The following is a 22965-nucleotide window of genomic DNA, read 5'->3' as shown; positions in this document are numbered from 1 at the left end:
ATTTATCATTATATGTGTCAATTTTAACCTGCAAACTTACATATATCCATAATCATTGTAGATCTGCAAACTGACATACTTGTGTGAGTATATATATATATATATATATATATATATATATATATATATATATATTTTATTATTTTTTCGGTCATAAAATAAGTAAAACATAAAAAGCAGTTTGCAATTATAGGGACATAAAACCCATTTTTTTTCTCTCATGGTTTGGCGAGAACATACCATTTTAAAACAACTTTCCAATTTACTTCTATTATCAATTATGCTTCATTCTCTTAGTATCCTTTATTGAAGGAGCACCAATGCACTACTGGGAGCTAGCTGAACACATTGGTAAACCAATTATATGAGATATTTGTGCTAGTTCCCAGCTCCTGAGCCTAACTAGTGTGCTTTTCAACAAAGGCTACCAAGAAAAACAAAGCAAATTAGATTCTGGAAGAAAACTTGAAAGTTGTTTAATTGTATGCTGTATCTGAATCATAAAATAATTTTTTTAGTGTTTTATGTCCCTTTAATGTACTCACAGCATATACAATTGTGCCCTTTTACTACAAATAATTCACATAAAAGCTGGTTCTCTCTCTCTGCGCAATACATTATACTACTAATAATAATATACGCATTTTTCAGCTGAAATGATGGCATTTATAACTAATAACCATCCCAGAGATTATATACAAATAACAGTCTGTAATTAAATGTGTTTTTGTTAGTAGCTGACAGTGCAACATCCATGTGTGCATTGTCTTATGCTGCATATCCCAGTAGATGACAATGCTGTTACTAGAGGAAGTGTTCGTGTCTGTACCACTATCTCAAACTACGCACCCGCACAGCTCACTCGGTGCTCCGGTCTGCGCCGTGATGCCGGTAACCATGAGCAGGGCGATTACAAGTAACGTAGCTCCCCGGGGTCTCATCCTGTGGCCGCTGCTTGCACAGCTCCCCAGCACAGACATACTACAGACAGCCCAACGAAACGTCATGTGATCGTCATGTGACAACCACGCCTGCTGCATGTCACATGACCGGTTGTAGTTGAGTTCTCTCCTCCCACGTTACGTAGTCGAAGGAGCTATCCTGTGACTGGATGTGGTTGGCAAAGCGCTTGTATGGAATTGCGCTATAGCTGTTTTTTTTTTTTTTTAAATTAAATACATAAAAGCATATTAAATAGTAGGATACTGTAAATGTGTAGTTAAAAAAAACTTGACCAATATAATAAAAAAAACTTGGTGACTTTAAAACACAAGGTGTCCCTCAGGCGCTCACAGACAAGTCAGTGTGTAATTCGTTACCTACACAGGCTTTAACCCCTTACACAGGCTTTAACCCCTTAGTGACCGGACCATTTTTCAATTTCTTACCCTTAAAGGGACATGAAACCCAATTTTTTTTCTTTCGTGATTTAGAAAGAGCATACAATTATAGACAAATTTCTAATTTACTCCTATTATCTAATTTGCTTCATTCTCTTGATATTCTTTGCTGAACAGCATATCTAGATATGCTTAGTAGCTGCTGATTGGTAGCTGCACATAGATGCCTCCTGTGATTGGTTCACCGTGTGCATTGCTATTTCTTCATTAAAGTATATCTAAAGAATGAAGCAAATTAGGTAATAGAAGTAAATTGGAATGTTGTTTAAAATTGTATTCTCTACCTTAATCATGAAAGAAAAGGTTTGGGTATAGTGTCCCTTTAAGGACCAGGGCTATTTTTACATTTCTGCAGTGTTTGAGTTTAGCTGTAATTTTCCTCTTACTCATTTACTGTACCCACACATATTATATACCTCTCGCCATTAAATGGACTTTGTAAAGATACCATTATTTTCATCATCCTATATAATAAAAGGCCAGGTCTTTTTGTCCGAAGCTGTCATGCGCAGTAGAGACTGCACGAGGACAAACATACCTGGCCATAACAAAGGGTCAGTCAGTGGGGATCAGACAGCAGAGAGGGTGGGCGGGAGCAGTGTGACAGGGGCTTGGCTGTGCGAAGTGGACGTGATGGGGGTGTGACAGGACGGTAGAAGGCGTGAGAGGGTGTGGTCGGATGGGAGCGGGCGTGGCCGAGCAGGAGCGTGGGCGGTTGGGACCGCTGCACTTCAGAAAATGGCTCGTGTACATTGGCTTTAAGGCTTGTATCATATAATTTACTATAAAAAATTTTTTATAAAATATGATGGAAAAAATCGATAAAAACACACACTTTTTCTACCTTTGACACCCAAAATCTGTTACACATCTACAACCACCAAAAAACACCCATGCTAAAAAGTTTCTACATTTTCTCCTGAGTTTAGAAATACCCAATGTTTACATGTTCTTTGCTTTTTTTGCAAGTTATAGGGCAAAAAGATCTGGAAATAGCAAAGTGCTACTTGTACAAGTAGCACTTTGCTATTTCCAAATTTATTTATTTTTTCAAAATTAGCGATAGTTACATTGTAACACTGATATCTGTCAGGAATCCTTGAATAACCCTTCACATAAATATTTTCTTTTTAGTAGCCAACCCAAAGTATTGATCTAGGCCTACTTTGGTATATTTCATGCCACCATTTTACTGCCAAATGCAATCAAATAAAAAAAATTGTTAACTTTTTACTAACTTTTTCACAAACTTTAGGTTTCTCACTGAAATTTTATACAAACAGCTTGTGCAATTATGGCACAAAGGGTTGTAAATGATTCTCTGGGATCCCCTTTGTTTAGAAATAGCAGACATATATGGTTTTGGCATTACTTTTTGGTAATTAGAAGGCCGCTAATTGGCACTTGTATTATGCCAACAGTGAAGGTGTTTTTGCCCAGCAGTGAAGGGGTTAATTAGGTAGCTTGTAGGGTTAATGTTAGCTTTAGTGCAGTGCAGTAGACAACCAAAAGCATTTTGGTTTATTTCATGACACCATTTCACCGCCAAATGCAAAATTGCTCTTGCTCTCTCTCTCCCCCTCTCTTTTGCACTCTCTCCCCCTCTCTTTTGCACTCTCTCTCGCTCCACCTCTCTTTTGCTCTCTCTCTCCCCCCTCTCTTTTGCTCTCTCTCTCCCCCCTCTCTTTTGCTCTCTCCCCCTCTCTTTTGTGTTCTCCCCCCTCTCTTTTGCGCTCTCTCCCCCTCTCTTTTGCGCTCTCTCTCGCTCCACCTCTCTTTTGCGCTCTCTCTCCCCGCTCTCTTTTGCTCCCTCTCTCCCCCTCTCTTTTGCTTTCTCTCCCCCTCTCTTTTGCTTTCTCTCCCCCCTCTCTTTTGCTCTCTCTCCCACCTTTCTTTTGCGCTCTCTCTCCCCCCTCTCTTTTACTCTCTCTCTCTCCCCCCTCTCTTTTGCGCTCTCTCTCCCCCCTCACTTTTGCGCTCTCTCTCTCCCCCTCTCTTTTGCGCTCTCTCCCCCCCCCCTCTTTTGCTATCTCTCTCCCCCCTCTTTTGCGCACTCTCTCTCCCCTCCTCTTTTGCGTGCTCTCTCTCCCCCTCTTTTGTGCTCTCTCTCTTCCCCTCTCTTTTGCTCTCTCTCCCCCTCTCTTTTGCACTCTCTCTCTCCCCCTCTCTTTTGCTCTGTCTCTCTCTCTCCTTCTTTTTTTTCTCTCTCTCTCTCCATCCCTCTCTTTTGCTCTTTCTCTCTATGCCACTCTTTTGCTCTCTTTCTCCCCCCTCTCTTTTTCTCTCTCTCTCCCCTCCTCTCTTTTGCTCTGTTTCTCTCCCCTCTCTTTTGCTCTCTCTCTCTCCATCCCTCTCTTTTGCTCTCTCCCCCTCTCTATTGCTCTCTCTCCCCCCTCTCTTTTGCTCTCTCTCCCTCCTCTCTTTTGCTCTCTCTCCCCCCTCTCTTTTTCTCTCTCTCCCCCTCTCTTTTGCTCTCTCTCTCCCCCCTCTTTTGCTCTCTCTCTCCCCCCTCTCTTTTTCTCTCTCTCTCCCCCTCTCTTTTGCTCTGTTTCTCTCCCCTCTCTTTTGCTCTCTCTCTCTCCATCCCTCTCTTTTGCTCTCTCTCTCCCCCTCTCCCCCTCTCTATTGCTCTCTCACCCCCCTCTCTTTTGCTCTCTCTCCCACCTCTCTTTTGCTCTCTCTCCCCCCTCTCTTTTGCTCTCTCTCCCCCCTCTCTTTTGCTCTCTCTTCCCTCTATTTTGCTCTTTCCCCTCTCTTTTGCTCTTTCCTCTCTATTTTGCTCTCTCTCCACCTCTCTTCTGCACTTTCCCCTCTATTCTGCTCTTCCCCCTCTCTTTAGCTCTTTCCTATCTCTTTTTGTGTCTCCCCCTCTCTTACTATTTCTCTCCCCTCTCTCACACCGACCGTGCCCGGCCACGTCCCATGCCATGCCCCGCCCCGCCATGCCCCCAACCACTCCCGGTCATACCCGGCCATGCCCACGCTCCCGCCTGGTCATGCCCACTTTCGGCGTAAACAGCACAGCATGTCAGGTAAGGCCAGGTGTGTTTGTCCTCGTGCTGTCTCTACTGCGCATGACAGCTTCGGACAAACACACTTGGCCTTTTATATTATAGGATGGGCCTAGATCAATACTTTGGGATGTCTTCTAAAAAAAAAAAATATGTACATGTCAAGGTATATTCAGAGATTCCTAACAGATATCATTGTTCCAATGTAACTAGCGCTAATTTTGAAAAAAAAGTGGTTTGGAAATAGCAAAGTGCTACTTGTATTTATTGCCCTATAATTTGCAAAAAAAGCAAAGAACATGTAAACATTGGGTATTTCTAAACTCAGGACAAAATTTTAGAAACTATTTAGCATGGGTGTTTTCTGGTGGTTGTAGATGTATAACAGATTTTGGGGGTCAAAATTAGAAAAAGTGTTTTTTTTCCATTTTTTCCTCATATTTTATAAAAAAAATTATAGCAAATTATAAGATATGATGAAAATAATGGTATTGTTAGAAAGTTAATTTAATGGTGAGAAAAACGGTATATAATATGTGTGGGTACAGTAAATGAGTAAGAGGGAAATTACATCTAAACACAAACACCGTAAAAATGTAAAAATAGCCTTGGTCCCAAACGGACAGAAAATGGAAAAGTGCTGTAGTCATTAAGGAGTTAAAGGGACATGAATCCCAAAAAAAAAATCTTTCATGATTCGGATAGAGAATACAATTTTAAACAACATTCTAATTTACTTCTATTTTGTAACTTGCTTCATTCTTCAGTTATCCTTTGTTGAAGAAATAGTTATGTACATCAGTGAGCCAATCACACGAGACATCTATGTGCAGTCACCAATCAGCCGCTACTGAGCCTATTTAGATATGGTTTTCAACAAACGATATCAAGAGAAAGATGTAAACTGGAAAGTAGTTTAAAAGTTTTCTCTTTCTAAATCATGAAAGAAAAAAATGTGTGTTCTGTGTATGTTTGTTAAACAGAGTGTGGAGGTGGGAGGAGCCAGGCCACGATGCTCCTTTCTGTGAGCAGGCTCAGGGCTGGGGGACTGGGTCCCGCCCCCTTCCTGCTTTACATCAAAAAGGTGGAATAGTAATATCTCCTATACTTAGTTATTTGACTGTTATATAGAATATATTGCGTGTAACTGTAAGTGCTGCTGAACATATTTGATCTATTCAGTTTCTCACACGTTGTTTACTGTATTATTGTAATCCACCTTAAAAGTCCTTAAAGGGATATGAAACATTTTTTTCTTCTTTCATGATTCAGGTAGAGCATGCAATTTTAAACTACTTTCCAATTTACTTCTATTATTTAATTTGTTTTGTTCTCTTGGTATCCTTTGTTGAAAATTATACATAGGTAGACCCAAGAGCTGCTGATTGGTGGCTGCTCATATATGCCTCATGTTATTGGCTCACCCAATTGGGCCAATTTATGATGCTGCTAATGTAGTAGTTTCCGGCGAGCCTTTAGGCTCGCCAGAAACATAAATTAAAAAGCAGCGTTCTTAAGACTGCTGCTCCTTAACTTGTCTGCCACAGCAATCATCCCGATCTGATGCGATCGTAATGATTGACACCCCCTGCTAGCGGCAGAATGACCGCAAATGTGAAGGGGGCGATATTGCACAAGCATTTTACACAAAATGCTTGTGCAATGATAAATGCCGACAGTGTATGCTGTCTGCATATATCAATGTCGGGCGGACATGATAAATCGGCCCTATGTGTTAACTAGCTTCAATTAATGCATTGCTGCTTCTTTAACAAATGATACCAAGAGAATGACGTAAATAAGATAATAGAAGTAAATTGGGAAGTTTTTTTAAATTGTATTCTCTTTCTGAATCATTAAAGAAAAAAAATTGTGTAAAAATGGGTAAGAGCTGCATGCTAGCTCATTACTGGCTGTATTCTGTAGGGGACAAGGCTTAAAGGAGATGTAACACACCATGATATGGCTGCTACATTGATGTTAGTGAGTGTCAGGAGCTATAAGAGACTCCTTGCCCTGTTGTCTATCAGGTGAGTACTCCGGGCTGCAAGGCTGCATTATTGGGGTCTGTTATATACTATAGTCATAAACTAGATGTGACTTTCTTCCCCTGCAATATAAGCAGTAATTCTGCCCCATTAAAGGGAAAATAAACCCATTTTTGTATTTAATGATTCAGATAGAGCATGCAGTTTTAAGAAACTTTCTAATTTACTCCTATTATACATTTTCTTTGTTCTCTTGCTATCTTTATTTTAAAAGCAGAAATGTAAAGCTTAGAAACCGGCCCATTTTAGGTTCAGCACTCTGGATAGCACTTATTAGTTTACATTTAGCCACCAATAAGCAAGCGAAACACAGGTTCTGAACCAAAAATGTGTTCCCCAAACACACCTCTGGTGTTTATTGCCAAAAAGCTCTATTTTGTCAATAGCCGTACGGTAAATCCAGCTTGGCGCACATGGGAGCCGGATTTACTGCACGGCTATTGACTAAGAGGTGAAAACGTCACCTCTTAGCCAAAAAATTTTTTTAGCCATGCGCTGCTGTAGGAGCTAAGAGCGGCGATCGGTTGAATCAAATAAAGGACCTTTCTACGTGAAGTATCTTATACTTCATGAATGAAAGTGCCCATTATTTGTTTCAATAGTAAATCCTAGCATTTGTAAAAAAAAAATTCACTTTAACTGGAACTTCTTAATTATTGCCCTGATGGTGGAAATGGGCATTTTTAATGCTTTTGCTATTTTCTTGTAGCCACTTCCCATTTTGTGAAGCTCAACAACCGTTTACCGCACATCACAGCTATATTCCTTGCTCTTACCCATTGCAATGAATGACTAAGGGAATTTGGCCTATGTGTTACCTCATATTTATACCCCATGTGAAACAGGAAGTCATGGTTGAACAATTTCCTGTTCCTAGTTACCTAGGTGTACTAAAAATGTAAAATATACTTAAAATATATTTTTCCCATATGAATTCATAGAAGTGCCAATAATTGTGCACACATATATTTAACAAAGATTTTTTTGATAAACCTGGGTTTTTCTGTATTTTTTGAACAAAAGATCAAAAGGTTAAACAATAAAGACATTTTTCACAGCCTTCTTTGCTTATATTTACCAAAGGTGCCAAAATTAGTGGAGGGCACTATATGTGTGTGTCTGTGTGTATATACACACAGAACATTTTCCTCATTTTTTTATAGGAGATGTTATTTTTCTATGTATTTATTGTTTGAATAATTTAAAGCAGAGCTTTCCAAACTTTTCATGTTGGCGACACACTTTTTAGACCTAAATCATTTTGTGACACAGTAATTCAGATGTACTAGCAAACAGGAGGTTAAACTAACTTGTTTTAAGAGATACGGACACATACAATGATATAATAATGAAATGTATTTACAAGTAACAGTAAGTATGTGCAAGAATTAAAAAAAAGTTTAAAAACACCAATAGCTAATTACTATTTTAATGGGATGTATGAGGTTGATGGGATGAACACAGTTTCTGAATATTTGATGGAATATTAGATAAAGACACTCGCATGTTTAAGCTTCCACTTCCTATCCATATATCAAGAGCAGGAGCAGCAATGCACTACTGGGAGCTAGCTGCAAAAAAACCTCACTGACTTCTGACTTCAGCTCAGCATTTAAGCTGCCGCCCTCAGAGCTCGGTGAGTCTGATTGACTACTGCCTGCACTGTAAACACACTGCTGTCCCACTCACTGACTACACATGCAGTCACGAGCCGATTGAGGAGACTACACGTGCAGTCAGGAGCCAATGTGCCGCCAAAGCCGCCAATGGAAGTAGTTTCAGTTCCCACTGAGCTGCGCCAATAGGTTAAGCTGATCCGTGACCCCCTAGGTATCAATCACGTGTCAACCATGTGATATGCGTAGCAGGCAGGCGGAAAGTCAGAAACCAAAAAAAAATTGTTAAAAATAAATAAAATTTAAAAAAAATTGTGCTGAAGCAGGGACACACCTACACACTGCTGCCGACACACTAGTGTGTCCCGACACACAGTTTGGAAAGCACTGATGTATTGGATAGATCGTGAACTTTCAAACAACTTTTCAATTGACTTTTAATTCCCTTAGTATTCTTTCTTAAAGGGATAGTAAACACCAAAAATGTTATTGTTTAAAAAGCTAGATAATCCTTTTATTTACCACTCCTCCGTTTTGCAGAACCAACACAGTTATATTAATATACTTTTTACCTCTGTAATTACCTTGTATCTAAGCCTCTGCTGACTACCTCCTTATCTCAGATCTTTTGACAGACTTGCATTTGAGGCAATTAGTGCTGACTCTTAAATAACTTCACGTGTGTGAGCACAATGTTATCTATATGAACCACATTAACTAACACCCTCTAGTTGTGAAAAACTGTCAAATGCATTCAGATAAGAGGCAGCCTTCAATGGCTTAGAAATTAGCATATGAGGCTACCTAGGTTTAGCGTTTAACTAAGACTACAAAGGGAACAAAGCAAATTTGATAATAAAAAGTAAATTAAAAAGTTGTAAAATGACATACATTTTTTTGAATCATGAAAGTTTAATTTGGACTTTACTATCCCTTTAAAGAGTAATCCTAGGTGACTTCAGGAGTGTTCACGTGTCTTTAGCCTGTTGGAATTAGTGTTTGCAACATTATTTATAGCAATGTTATACATATTTACAAACACTGCTGCCATAGACTGCTAAAGACACGTGCACACTCCTGAGCTCCTATCAGCCTACCTAGATTTACTCTTCAACAAAGGATACCAAGGGAACAAAGCAAATTTGATAATAGAAGTAAACTTGAAAGTTATTTAAAATTAGAAACTTGATCTGAATCATGGAAGTTTAATTTTGACTTTACTGTCTTTACTGAAAATTTAAACAAATGCTTAAAATATAAAACAAACACCCACATTTTTCTGCTTGTTTTTTTCAAGCAGTGCTTGAAAACCCATTGCCATCTCAGCAAATATTTGCAGGTTATTTTCCCTAAATTCTAGAATATGCATCATAATATGCCACAAATTAAAGTGAATGTGCTTGAAAATACTCTTTTTTTTTTTTTTTTTTTTAATAGAATCCTATGGGGCTGAATTATCAAGCCCTTGTTTCCGGGGCACCAAGCTGCATAACCTGTCCGTCTGCTCTGAGGCGGCGGACAGAAATCAACCCGATCGAATACGATCGGGTTGATTGACACCCCCTGCTAGTAGCCGATTGGCTGTGAATCTGCAGGGGGCGGTATTCCACAAGCAGTTCTGGTGAACTGCTGGTGCAATGATAAATGCCGACAGCGTATGCTGTTGGCATTTATCGATGTGCAGCGGACATGATACGCTACATCGTATCATGTCCGCTCGCACTTACATAAATATGCCCCTACATCTGAAAAAGGAGGCTACTTTAGATTAGATTTAAACTTGATTCCATTCTGGTAGTGTGTATATATGCAGGTGTGTATGTGTGTTTTAAAGGCAAATGGTGGTCACACCAGATATTTATTTAATTTAGAATATTCTTCTATTCATTCACTTTGCATTTTGTTAATTGAAAAGAAAAAAAAAAACTATTAACATTTCTGTTTGAAAGCATTCTTACTTTACAGCATTTTTTTCACACCTGCCTAAAACTTTTGCGTTTAAAACACAAAACGTGAAGCTATCTTAATGCAAATGAAGGCTACTCAGATGGATGAAAATAAATATCTGAATGAAGAGTTTCCAAGGTTGCCTAAATAAAATATTAAAAAAATCCCAGGTTGCTGGTATTTTTTTCTTTATAAACTAGAATATATTGATATTAAAAAAACAAACACAATCTTTAGCCACAAATGAAAGATCCTATATTAGAGACATTTTACACCTTCCTGAAATAGTATATAGTATAAAATGATGTGAACAATATAGGGGCCTATTTAACAAAGGTCTGTCGGACCTGATCCGACAGTGCGGATCAGGTCCGACAGACCTCGCTGAATGCGGAGAGCAATACGCTCTCTGTATTCAGCATTGCACCAGCAGCTCTTGTGAGCTTCTGGTGCAACGCCGCCCCCCTGTAGATTCGGTGTCAATTAACCCGATCGTACTCGATCAGGTTGAATTGCGTTGATGTCTGTCCGCCTGCTCAGAGCTTTTTAGACCGCTGCTTCAAGGTCCATCCAGAGCTTGATAAATGGGCCTCATAGTCTGTTTACTTTGGAAGTTTCATGTTTATTTATTTCTAACCCTGTGAAATATTTTATAGCATATACTATGAAGAATTTACAAAATTGTATCGTGTCAGGGAAATTTCATTTTTAGAAGCTGTTACATTTGTAGTACAAAATAATTATTTTATTGATGACAATGATTAAAATTATATTTTCAGAAATTATAGCATTTAATAATGATAATTAAAAAAATGAAAGCTAAAGTTTACATTGATTGGAGAAATAAAGCTTCTCTGTGAAGCTGATTTTATTCTGAAATAAACCATTATTTGACAGCTATCTCATTTAGTTTTCATTTCTTTATGTATGTTTTACGCTATCGGCCAGATTACGAGTGATACACGAGCATAACATTTGTGCGCCACTCAATAATACCAGCACTGGTTTTACAAGTTGAGCACAATGTGAATGCGACCTTGCGTTCACATTGCAGGAAAGCTTTGCGCTCACAAGAGCACGCTTTCATAGGCTCCAATGGGAGCCTCGTTCTCATGCCATGAGACACGGCAGAGAACCTAGCACAGTGAAGGGGGTAAGTCACGCAGCGATGGGCAGCAAAATTTAAATATATATATATGATTATATCAAAAACAGAATAGAAACAAATAGAAGCGCAAGGATCTGGATCTAAGTGCAGTTTAAACGTTTTAATATCCCATAAAAAAAGTAACTTAAAGGGACAGGAAAGTCAAAATTAAACTTGCATGATTCAGATAGAGCATGTCATTTTAAGATACTTTTAAATTCACTTCTATTTTAAAATGTGCTTTGTTCTCTTAGTATCCCTTGTTAAAAATGAATACGCACATATCATACACTAGTGGGAGCTAGTTGCTGATTGGTGCCTGCACACATTTGTCTCTTGTGATTGGCTAACTAGATGTGTTCAGCTTCCTGTCAGTAGTGCAATGCTGTTTCTTCAGCAATGGATAACAAGATAATTAAGCAAATTTTAAAACAGAACTAAATTAGAAAGTTGTTTAAAATTGTATGTTCTATCTGAATAATAAAAGAAAAATTTGGGGTTTACTATCCCTTTAAAAAATGTTCACAAACATGTTGCAACCTCAATAAACAATGAGGTATTAATAGCGTGCGTGTGCAGTTCTTACAAGAACAACAGTCTTATTCCATGGAAGACAGACTCTGTGATTCAATGGGCTGGGGTTCTCCTTGGTTATCGATCTGTGTCTATGATCGGGTAAGAACTCCCCCTGTCCTCCTTTAATCGCTCTCAGTCCTCACTATTATCCGTGGATACTGTGTTATCGTTCGGTCAAAGACAGTGTGAAGCAACACCTCAGAAGCCGGCAAAAACAACTGCACACGCATGCTATCAATACCTTATTGCTTATTGAGGTTGGAACATGTGTGCGAACATTTTTTTAAAGGGTCACTGAACTCAATTTTTTTAGATAGAGCATGAAATTTTAAGTAACTTTCTAATTTACTCCTATTATCAATGCTTCTTTGTTCTCTTGCTATCTTTATTTTAAAAGCAGGAATATAAATCTTAGCAGCCAGCCCAGTTTAGCACCATAGATAGCGCTTGCTTATTGGAGGCTTACATTTACCCACCAATAAGCAAGCATAACCCAAGTTCCCAACCAAAAATGGGCTCCTATGCATCACATTCCTGTTTTTTAAATAAAGATAGCAAGAGAACAAAGAAAAATTGATAATAGGAGTAAATTAGAAAGTTGCTTTAAATTGCATGCTCTATATGAATTATGAAAGAAAAAATTTGGGTTTAGTGTCCCTTTAAGTTACTATTTTGTATGGTTTTTGTTTGTTTTTATTCTTTTTTTGCTAGTTCTGATGTTGTCTACCTAACATTTGAAGACTAAGCAGCGGACCGGACCTGTATGGGGAAAGGAGCTAAACGGAGCACTTATATTCTTTATGCAATATAAATGTAATCACTGCTTTTGTGCAAAAAGTTTCTTGTGCAACAAGTGTTGCTCTGTTTTGTATCAATTGTAGTTCTATTGTTACTGTAAATACAAATTATTTTTACTGTATGATATTGCTGTGTCTTTTAAGCACATGCTGTTTTACTATTACATATGCAAGTATACTAATATCATATTTGTTGCTGTATATACACATCAGATGTATCATATATATTTCATTTTATAAAATATGACTGTAACCTTTAAAAGGGTTAAATAAAGATTATGGCCCCAATTTATCAAAGGTGTTGCGGACCTGATCCGACACTGCCGATCAGGTCTGCAACACCTCGCTAAATGCGGAGAGCAATACGCTCTCCGCATTTAACGTTGCACCAGCAGCTCACAAGAGCTGCTGGTGCAACGCCGCCCCCTGCTGACTCGCAGCCAATCGGCCGCCAGCAGGGGGGTGTCAATCAACCCGATCGTATTCTGAAGACTCGCCAGAAACACGGCCCTTCAAGCTCCGTACGGAGCTTGATAAATGGGCCTGTATGTATTCAGTATTCTTATCATTATTATGGGGATATAGGAATTGTATATATGAATTGATGCTTTGTATACCATTCTGTATTGTTTTTAATATATTGTTATTCGAATTTGGATTTAAAATTACTGTTAGGTTGCAAACTATTATGTTGCAAATTACCAGTTGTATATAAATAAGTATGGTCAAATACAATGTATCCAAATTTTGTATTAACAAGCTGTCATAGATTATGTGAAAAGTGTCCACTAGATGGAGCATTGGTACAAGAAATTAACATAGTGGCGCCAAACTTGAACCTTTAAAAGACAGCTGATCAGTGTGTTTTGACATATGCATGAATAAGGGGGTTGTCCCAGAAATGTGGCATATCTTGCTTTCTTAATGCTTATATAATAAAAAAAATTTATATTGAAGGTGCTGTGGACCATCCGCTTTTAAAGAGCAAATTTGATAATAGTAGTAAACTGGAAAGGTGATAGTTAAATTTTAAATTTACTGCCCCATTAATTATCTAAAAAAAAAAATGTTTTTAATGTTATTCCAGGCGAAATACATATACCAATAAAAGCATTAATCTACAATACAGTGCTGTTTAAGTTTTATTAGATTTCACAGAGACATTGGGGCCGATTTAGCAAGGGCCAAATGGAGCTTGATGCCCCTGTTTCCACGTGAGCCTTCAGTTCCTTCAGCAGTTATGAAGCAGCGGTTTAAAGAATGCTGCTCCATTACTGGCCCGCTGCCTCTGAGGCTGCGGTCTGCAATTCGTCTGATCCTATACGATCGGGCTGATTGACACCCCCTGCTAGCGCCCGATTGTCCACGAATCTGCAGGGGGCGGCATTGAATAAGTATTTCACAAGAAATGCTTGTACAATGTTAAATGCCAACAGTTTATGCTGTTGGCATTTAGCAATGTCGGGCGGACATGATCCGCTACAGCGAATCATGTCCGCCCAGCACTTGTTAAATCTACCCCTTTGTGATAATAGTAATATTTTTATAAAAGGAACCGTACTGGGAACAATGTGTTTGAAAACAGCCTCGCCACGAGACATTTTACTACACTTCTCTGTGTAATTTCTGTGGTGAAATTTTAAAAGCAGAATTGCCACATGCAGTGAAGGTGTAATATAAATTATATTTGTACACAGTAATGACAAGCAATACAATATATATGTGCCAACCGAAACCTCTTTTGTTACAATACAATAGTGAAACTAATATGTGAATAATAAACCTTTATGAGTTGGTGGATTGTGAGTATATTGTTCATGTGTATACACTGTGTTGTGTAAATGTGTGTGTGTCCCGCACTCTCCGTTATGAAAACATAATTTATGTAAGAACTTACCTGATAAATTAATTTCTTTCATATTGGCAAGAGTCAATGAGCTAGTGACATATGGGATATACAATCCTACCAGGAGGGGCAAAGTTTCCCAAACCTCAAAATGCCTATAAATACACCCCTCACCACACCCACAATTCAGTTTAACGAATAGCCAAGCAGTGGGGTGTAGAAAGCATCAACAAAGGAAATTTGGAAATAATTGTGCTTTATACAAAAAATCATAACCACCATAAAAAGGGTGGGCCTCATGGACTCTTGCCACTATGAAAGAAATGAATTTATCAGGTAAGTTCTTACATAAATTATGTTTTCTTTCATGTAATTGGCAAGAGTCCATTAGCTAGTGACATATGGGATATCAATACCCAAGATGTGGATCTTCCACTCAAGAGTCACTAGAGAGGGAGGGAATAAAAATAAAAACAGCCATATTCCGCTGAAAAAATTAATCCACAACCCAAAAAAATAAGTTTATTTTCATTTTTGAAAAAGAAAAAAACTTAAATCAAAAAGCAGAAGAATCAAACTGAAACAGCTGCCTGAAGAACTTTTCTACCAAAAACTGCTTCTGAAGAAGCAAATACATCAAAACGGTAAAATTTAGTAAATGTATGCAAAGAGGACCAAGTTGCCGCTTTGCAGATCTGATCAACTGAAGCTTCATTCTTAAAAGCCCACGAAGTGGAGACCGATCTAGTAGAATGAGCTGTAATTCTCTGAGGCGGGGCATGACCCGACTCCAAATAAGCTTGATGAATCAAAAGTTTCAACCAAGAAGCCAAGGAAATAGCAGAAGCCTTCTGACCTTTCCTAGGACCAGAAAATAAAACAAATAGACTGGAAGTCTTCCTGAAATCTTTAGTAGCTTCCACTTAATATTTCAAAGAATGTAAGGAGCTTTCCAAAGAATTCTTAGGATTAGGACATAAGGAAGGGACAACAATTTCTCTACTAATGTTGTTAGAATTCACAACCTTAGGTAAAAATTGAAAAGAAGTCCGCAAAACTGCCTTATCCTGATGAAAAATCAGAAAAGGAGACTCACAAGAAAGAGCAGATAGCTCAGAAACTCTTCTAGCAGAAGAGATAGCCAAAAGGAACAACACTTTCCAAGAAAGTAGTTTAATGTCCAAAGAATGCATAGGCTCAAATGGAGGAGCCTGTAAAGCCTTCAGAACCAAATTAAGACTCCAAGGAGGAGAAATTGATTTAATGACAGGCTTAATACGAACTAAAGCCTGTACAAAACAGTGAATATCAGGAAGTATAGCAATCTTTCTGTGAAATAAAACAGAAAGAACAGAGATTTGACCTTTCAAGGAACTTGCAGACAAACCCTTATCCAAACCATCCTGAAGGAACTGTAAAATTCTAGGAATTCTAAAAGAATGCCAGGACAATTTATGAGAAGAACACCATGAAATGTAAGTCTTCCAAACTCTATAATAAATCTTTCTAGAAACAGATTTACGAGCTTGTAACATAGTATTAATCACTGAGTCAGAGAAACCTCTATGACTTAGAACTAAGCGTTCAATTTCCATACCTTCAAATTTAATGATTTGAGATCCTGATGGAAAAACGGACCTTGAGATAGTAGGTCCGACCGTAACGGAAGTGGCCAAGGCGAGCAACTGGACATCCGAACCAGATCTGCATACCAAAACCTGTGTGGCCATGCTAGAGCCCCCAGCAACACAAACCACTGTTCCATGATCATTTTGGAGATCACTCTTGGAAGGAGAACTAGAGGCGGGAAGATATAAGCAGGATGATAACACCAAGGAAGTGTCAGTGCATCCACTGCTTCCGCCTGAACATCCCTGGACCTGGACAGGTATCTGTGAAGTTTCTTGTTTAGATGAGAGTCCATGAGATCTATCTCTGGAAGACCCCACATCTGAACAATCTGAGAAAACACATCTGGATGGAGAGACCACTCCCCTGGATGTAAAGTCTGGCGGCTGAGATAATCCGCCTCCCAATTGTCTATACCTGGGATATGCACCACAGAGATTAGACAAGAGCTGGATTCCGCCCAAGCAAGTGTCCGAGATACTTCTTTCATAGCTTGGGGAATGTGAGTCCCACCCTGATGATTGACATAAGCCACAGTTGTGATATTGTCTGTCTGAAAACAAATGAACGGTTCTCTCTTTAGCAGAGGCCAAAACTGAAGAGCCCTGAGAATTGCACGGAGTTCTAAAATATTTATTGGTAATCTCGCCTCTTGAGATTTCCAAACCCCTTGTGCTGTCAGAGATCCCCCAAACAGCTCCCCAACCTGAAAGACTCGCATCTGTTGAGATCACAGTCCAGGTTGGCCGAACAAAGGAAGCCCCTTGAACCAAACAATGGTGATCTATCCACCATGTCAGAGATTGTCGTACATTGGGATTCAAGGATATTAATTGTGATATCTTTGTATAATCCCTGCACCATTGATTCAGCATGCAAAGCTGTAGAGGTCTCATGTGAAAACGAGCAAAGGGGATCGCGTCCGATGCTGCAGTCATGAGACCTAAAACTTCCATGCACATAGCCACTGAAGGGAATGACTGAGACTGAAGGTGCCGGCATGCTGCGACCAATTTAAACGTCTCTTATCTGTTAGAGACAGAGTCATGGACACTGAATCTATCTGGAAACCTAACAAGGTGACCCTTGTCTGAGGAATCAAGAAACTTTTTGGTAAATTGATCCTCCAACCATGTTTCCGAAGAAACAACACTAGTTGATTCGTGTGAGATTCTGCAGTATGTAAAGACTGAGCTAGTACCAAGATATCGTCCAAATAAGGAAACACCGCAATACCCTGTTCTCTGATTACAGAAAGTAGGGCACCCAGAACCTTTGAAAAGATTCTTGGAGCTGTTGCTAGGCCAAATGGAAGAGCAACAAATTGGTAATGCTTGTCTAGAAAAGAGAATCTCAGAAACTGATAGTGTTCTGAATGAATCGGAATATGAAGGTATGCATCCTGCAAGTCTATTGTGGACATATAATGTCCTTGCTGAACAAAAGGCAGAATAGTCCTTATAGTCACCATCTTGAAAGTTGGTACTCTTACATAACGATTCAAAATTTTTAGATCCAGAACTGGTCTGAATAAATTTTCTTTCTTTGGTACAATGAATAGGTTTGAATAAAACCCCAAACCTTGTTCCTGAGGAGGAACTGGCATAATTACCCCTGAAGACTCCAGATCTGAAACACACTTCAGAAAAGCCTGAGCTTTTACTGGATTTACAGGGATGCATGAGAGAAAAAATCTTCTCACAGGAGGTCTTACTTTGAATCCTATTCGATACCCCTGAGAGACAATGCTCTGAATCCAATGATTTTGGACAGATTTTATCCAAAAATCCTTGAAAAACCTTAATCTGCCCCCTAGTACTAGCTGAGCTGGAATGAGGGCCGCACCTTCATGCGGACTTAGGGGCAGACTTTGATTTCCTAAATGGCTTGGATTTATTCCAATTAGAGGAAGGCTTCCAACTGGAAGCAAATTCCTTGGGAGGAGGATTGAGTTTTTGTTCCTTATTCTGACGAAAGGAATGAAAACGGTTAGAAGCCTTAGATTTACCCTTAGGTTTTTTATCCTGAGGCAGAAAAACTCCTTTTCCTCCAGTGATAGTTGAAATAATAGAATCCAACTGGGAACCAAAAAAATTATTACCTTGGAAAGAAAGAGATAGTAATCTAGATTTAGATGTCATATCAGCATTCCAAGATTTAAGCCACAAAGCTCTTCTAGCTAATACAGCTAAAGACATGGATCTAACATCAATTTTGATAATATAAAAAATGGCATCACAAATAAAATTATTAGCATGTTGTAGTAAGCGAGTAATGCTAGATATGTCAGGATCCAAATCTTGTTGCGCTAAATTCTCCAACCAAAAAGTTGAGGCAGCCGCAACATCAGTCAAAGAAATAGCAGGTCTGAAGATGACCTGAATATAAATAGGCCTTCCTTAGATAGGATTAAAGCTTCCTATCTAAAGGATCCTTAAAGGAAGTACTATCTTCCATAGGAATAGTGGTACGTTTAGCAAGAGTAGAAATAGCCCCATCAACTTTGGGGATTTTTTCCCAAAACTCTATAGATTTTGCTGGTAAAGGATACAATTTTTTAAACCTTGAAGAAGGAATAAAAGAAGTACCTGGCTTATACCATTCCCTAGAAATCATATCAGAAATAGCCTCAGGAATAGGAAAAACCCCTGGGGAAACCACAGGTTGTTTAAAAACATTTAAACGTTTATTAGACTGAACGTCAATAGGACTGGATACCTCAATATCCAAAGCAATATACTCTATTTTAAATAAATAAGTAGATTTTTCAATGTCAATGTCTGACAAAGGATCTTCTGAATCAGATAGATCCTCATCAGAAGAGGATAAATTATTATGTTGCTGGTCATTTGAAATTTCATCAGCTAAATGAGAAGTTTTAAAAGACCTTTTTACGTTTATTAGAAGGTGGAAATGCAGACAAAACCTTCAGAATAGAATCAGATACAAATTCTTTAAAATTTACAGGTATATCATGTACATTAGAAGTTGAAGGAACTGCAACTGGCAATGTACTATTACTGATGGAAACACTATCTGCATGTAAAAGTTTATCATAACAACTATTACAAATGACATTTGGTGGAATAATTTCTACACTTTTACAACAAATGCACTTAGCTTTGGTAGAACCGATGTCAGGCAGCAATGTTCCAGCAGAAACTTCTGAGGCAGGATCAGATTGGGACATTTTGCTCAATGTAAGAGAAAAAACAACATATAAAGCAAAATTATCTATTTCCTTATATGACAGTTTCAGGAATGGGAAAAAATGCAAAAGCATATGCCTCTGATAGAGAAAAAAGCAAGAGGCAAACATCAATGGGGTATTAAAATAATGAAAAAATTTGTAACGTAAACTTTTTTGGCGCCAAAAATAACCGGAAATGACACACTCGCGTCACTAATGACGCGCGGGGTGTGAAAGGTCTCGGAGTCACGTATGACGCCGGAAATGACGAAGTTGCGTCATAAACGTCTTTTTCCACGGCAAAAAAAATTCGCGCCAAGAATGACGCAATAAAGTTTAGCATTAGATGCACCCGCGGGCCTAATACCCGCAATAGCAAGAAAGTAGTCAATTGAAAAAAAGACTAAACCCCAGGTAAGAAATACATTTCTTAAAATGTTTAAATTCCCTAAATATGAAACTGACAGTCTGCTGAAGGAAATACATGAACCTGACTCATGGCAAATATAAGTACAATACATATATTTAGAACTTTATATAAATGCATAAAGTGCCAAACCATAGCTGAGGTGTCTTAAGAAATAAAAACATACTTACCAAAAGACACCCATCCACATATAGCAGATAGCCAAACCAGTACTAAAACAGTTATTAGTAGAGGTAATGGTAGATTGAGAGTATATCGTCGATCTGTAAAGGGAGGTAGGAGATGAATCTCTACGACCGATAACAGAAAACCCATGAAATAGACCCCCGTTAGAGAAATCATCGTATTCAATAGGTGATACTCCCTTCACGTCCCTCTGACATTCGTTGTACTCTGAGAGGAATCGGGCTTCAACAATGCTGAGAAGTGCATATCAACGTAGAAATCTTAGCACAAACTTACTTCACCACCTCCATAGGAGGCAAAGTTTGTAAAACTGAATTGTGGGTGTGGTGAGGGGTGTATTTATAGGCATTTTGAGGTTTGGGAAACTTTGCCCCTCCTGGTAGGATTGTATATCCCATATGTCACTAGCTCATGGACTCTTGCCAATTACATGAAAGAAAACACAAACTTCTTTATTTGAACTGTGACGTTTCAGGGTAGTTAACCCCTTCCTCCTGAAACGCCACAGTTCAAATAAAGAAGTTTGTGTTTTCATAACGGAGAGTGCGGGACCTGTTTATTTAATTGTCTATTCTTTTTACCCAGAGCACACCGGAAGTTGGAAGTTTGATGTGTGTGCAGATCCCCTGCTTGAAAGGTTGTATATATATATATATATATATATATATATATATATATATATATATATTTAGATATATGAGTTCCAGATCACATACCACATCTGTCCCAAACAAGGAACTACATCACATAATATGCTCACTTTTGTCAATGAGCAAACAGGTTGCTATTGACAACAAGCAAATACAATGGTAAAACTTAGGTTGCGTAAGAAATTTGACACAGCAGCTTTTCAAAATATCAAAGCTAAAGAAAAAGGAAGTGAATACTAAGTACACTGAATTAACTTCTCTTTTTCATATATAGGGCTAAATTATCTAACTTCACTGGATCAGATATGAAAAACCCACCCTGACACATGCAGGGGCTGCCCTCTGGTAATTATCTAAAAAAGGGTCTGTTCCAGACAGCTGTGAGATGTCTACCTTATAAAGTAATGGAGCTTGCTACAAAGGGAGACTTTGCTGGGGTGAGATAAATTAGCAGGGAGCAGGGGGTGCACTTTACACCCAGTCTATAGAAATTATATTACTCTTCTTTCAGTGTATAGTATCATAAAATCACCTTTATCTTTGTACACACAAGTTGTTATTTTAGAGTAATAACTGTCTTGAGCATTTTGACACAATCTCCCCACCTTTAAAGTTGCGGGATAAAACTGCTAGTTCTGCAGGAGGGAAACATTTAGAGATTACACCAGACCTCATAAAGGACTTTCAGTCTCTAGGCAAACAAATAATCCCTTAAATGTACAGTTAAGTCAAAATTAAACATACATGTATTGCAGAGCTTTTCAAACTTTTCATGTTGGTGACACACTTTTTAAACCTACATCATTTCGCGACACAGTAATTCAGTTGTACTAGCAAACAGGAGGTTAAACTAACTTGTTTTAAGAGATACAGACACATTCATAAATGATATAATAACGAAATGTATTAACAAGTAACAGTATGTATGTGCAAGAATTAAATAATAAGTTTAATAACACCAATAGCTACTTATTATATTAATGGGATGTATGAGGTTGATGGGATGAACACAGTTTCTGCATATTTGGTGGAATATTAAAGACACTCACATTTCATCATCAAGCATTTTTAAGCTTCCCCTTCCTATCCATATATAAAGAACAGGAGCAGCAATGCACTACTGGGAGCTAGCTGCTGAAAAAAATAACACTTTGACTTCTGACTTCAGCTCAGCGTTTAAGCTGCCGCCCTCAGAGCTCTGCGAGTTACACTGACTACTGCACACTCTGCTATCCCACTCACTGACTACACATGCATTCACGAGCCGATTGAGGAGACTACACGTGCAGTCAGGAGCCAATGTGCCGCCAAATCCGCCAATAGGAATAGTTTCAGTTCCCACTGAGCTGCGCCAATAGGTTAAAGGGACACTAAACCCACTTTTTTTATTTCATGATTCAGATAGAGCATGCAATTTTAAGCAACTTTCTAATTTACTCCTATTATAATGTGATGCATAGGAGCCAGCCCATTTTTGGTTGAGAATCTGGGTTATGCTTGCTTATTGGTGGGTAAATGTAAGCTTCCAATAAGCAAGCGCTATCCATGGTGCTGAACCTAAAATGGGCTGGCTGCTAAGATTTACATTCCTGCTTTTTAAATAAAGATAGCAAGAGAACGAAGAAAAATTGATAATAGGAGTAAATTAGAAAGTTGCTTAAAATTGCATGAAATCATGAAAGAAAAAATTTGGGTTCAGTGTCCCTTTAAGATGACCATGTGATATGCGTAGCAAGCAGGCGGAAAGTCGGAAACCAAAATAAATGTAAAAAAAAATTTAAATTAAAAAAAATTTGTGCTGAAGCAGGGACACATCTACACACTGCTGCCGACACACTAAAGTGTCACGACACACAGTTTGGAAAGCACTGCTTCAGGTTCTAATGTGTTTAGTTTATTAATCCACCACATTTCTCTTTGTTTGAGTATTTTTTCTTTTTCCATGCCATTTCTAGGGGGCAACACCTGTTCAATTATCTGACACCTGAGTTGGCTGATTTGGTGACCTTTTTCTAAAAAGTGGCCAGAAAGGGGTGCCTCACGGTTATTACATCTGATGTTAGAGCGATGTTGGCTCATTCTGTCCCTGGCTTTTCGTGTTGATGGAAAGAGAAAAACTGATCAGTGTGTTTTAACATATGCATGAATAAGGGGTTTGTCCCTGAAACGTCGCATATCTTGCTTTCTTAATGCTTATATAATAAAAGTTTTTTATATTGAAGGTGCTGTTGACCATCCAATTTTTGTGAGTATCTGTTTGGGGAATTGGCAGTCTCCCTTGTCTACGTACACCCGGTTAGTGCTTTACTGCCTGAACTGTTGATCAGATTTGCTCTTGGTATCCTTTGTTGAGCAGCTATGTACAAATTAAAAGAGAGAAGCGCTCAACCTGGGAATGAACAATAGCATAATAGCTTGTTCTATGGCAAGGATAATTAGATACAGTTATTGGGGTTGACACTAAGCGCCTATTGCTAAAGGGACCCTTGCTTTAA

The 22965-nt window shown here is 38.5% G+C and overlaps 1 protein-coding gene across 1 annotated transcript in view; it reads right to left on the bottom strand.

Moving 5' to 3' along the window:
* The window catches only part of IGF2R (insulin like growth factor 2 receptor), a gene marked incomplete in the record, with an annotated part of 598770 nt that extends 597784 nt beyond the window's left edge, over window positions 1–986 (bottom strand). Inside the window, 1 exon segment of the mRNA XM_053711175.1 lies at window positions 850–986. Within this exon segment, the coding sequence (XP_053567150.1) occupies window positions 850–980 (131 nt within the window).
* Window positions 987–22965: the final 21979 nt, after the last annotated feature.

Source organism: Bombina bombina, chromosome 4 (assembly GCF_027579735.1).
Source record: "Bombina bombina isolate aBomBom1 chromosome 4, aBomBom1.pri, whole genome shotgun sequence".
NCBI lineage: Eukaryota > Metazoa > Chordata > Amphibia > Anura > Bombinatoridae > Bombina > Bombina bombina.
Note: the sequence above shows the minus strand (reverse complement) of the source record. Positions and strands in the feature narration are given on the sequence as shown.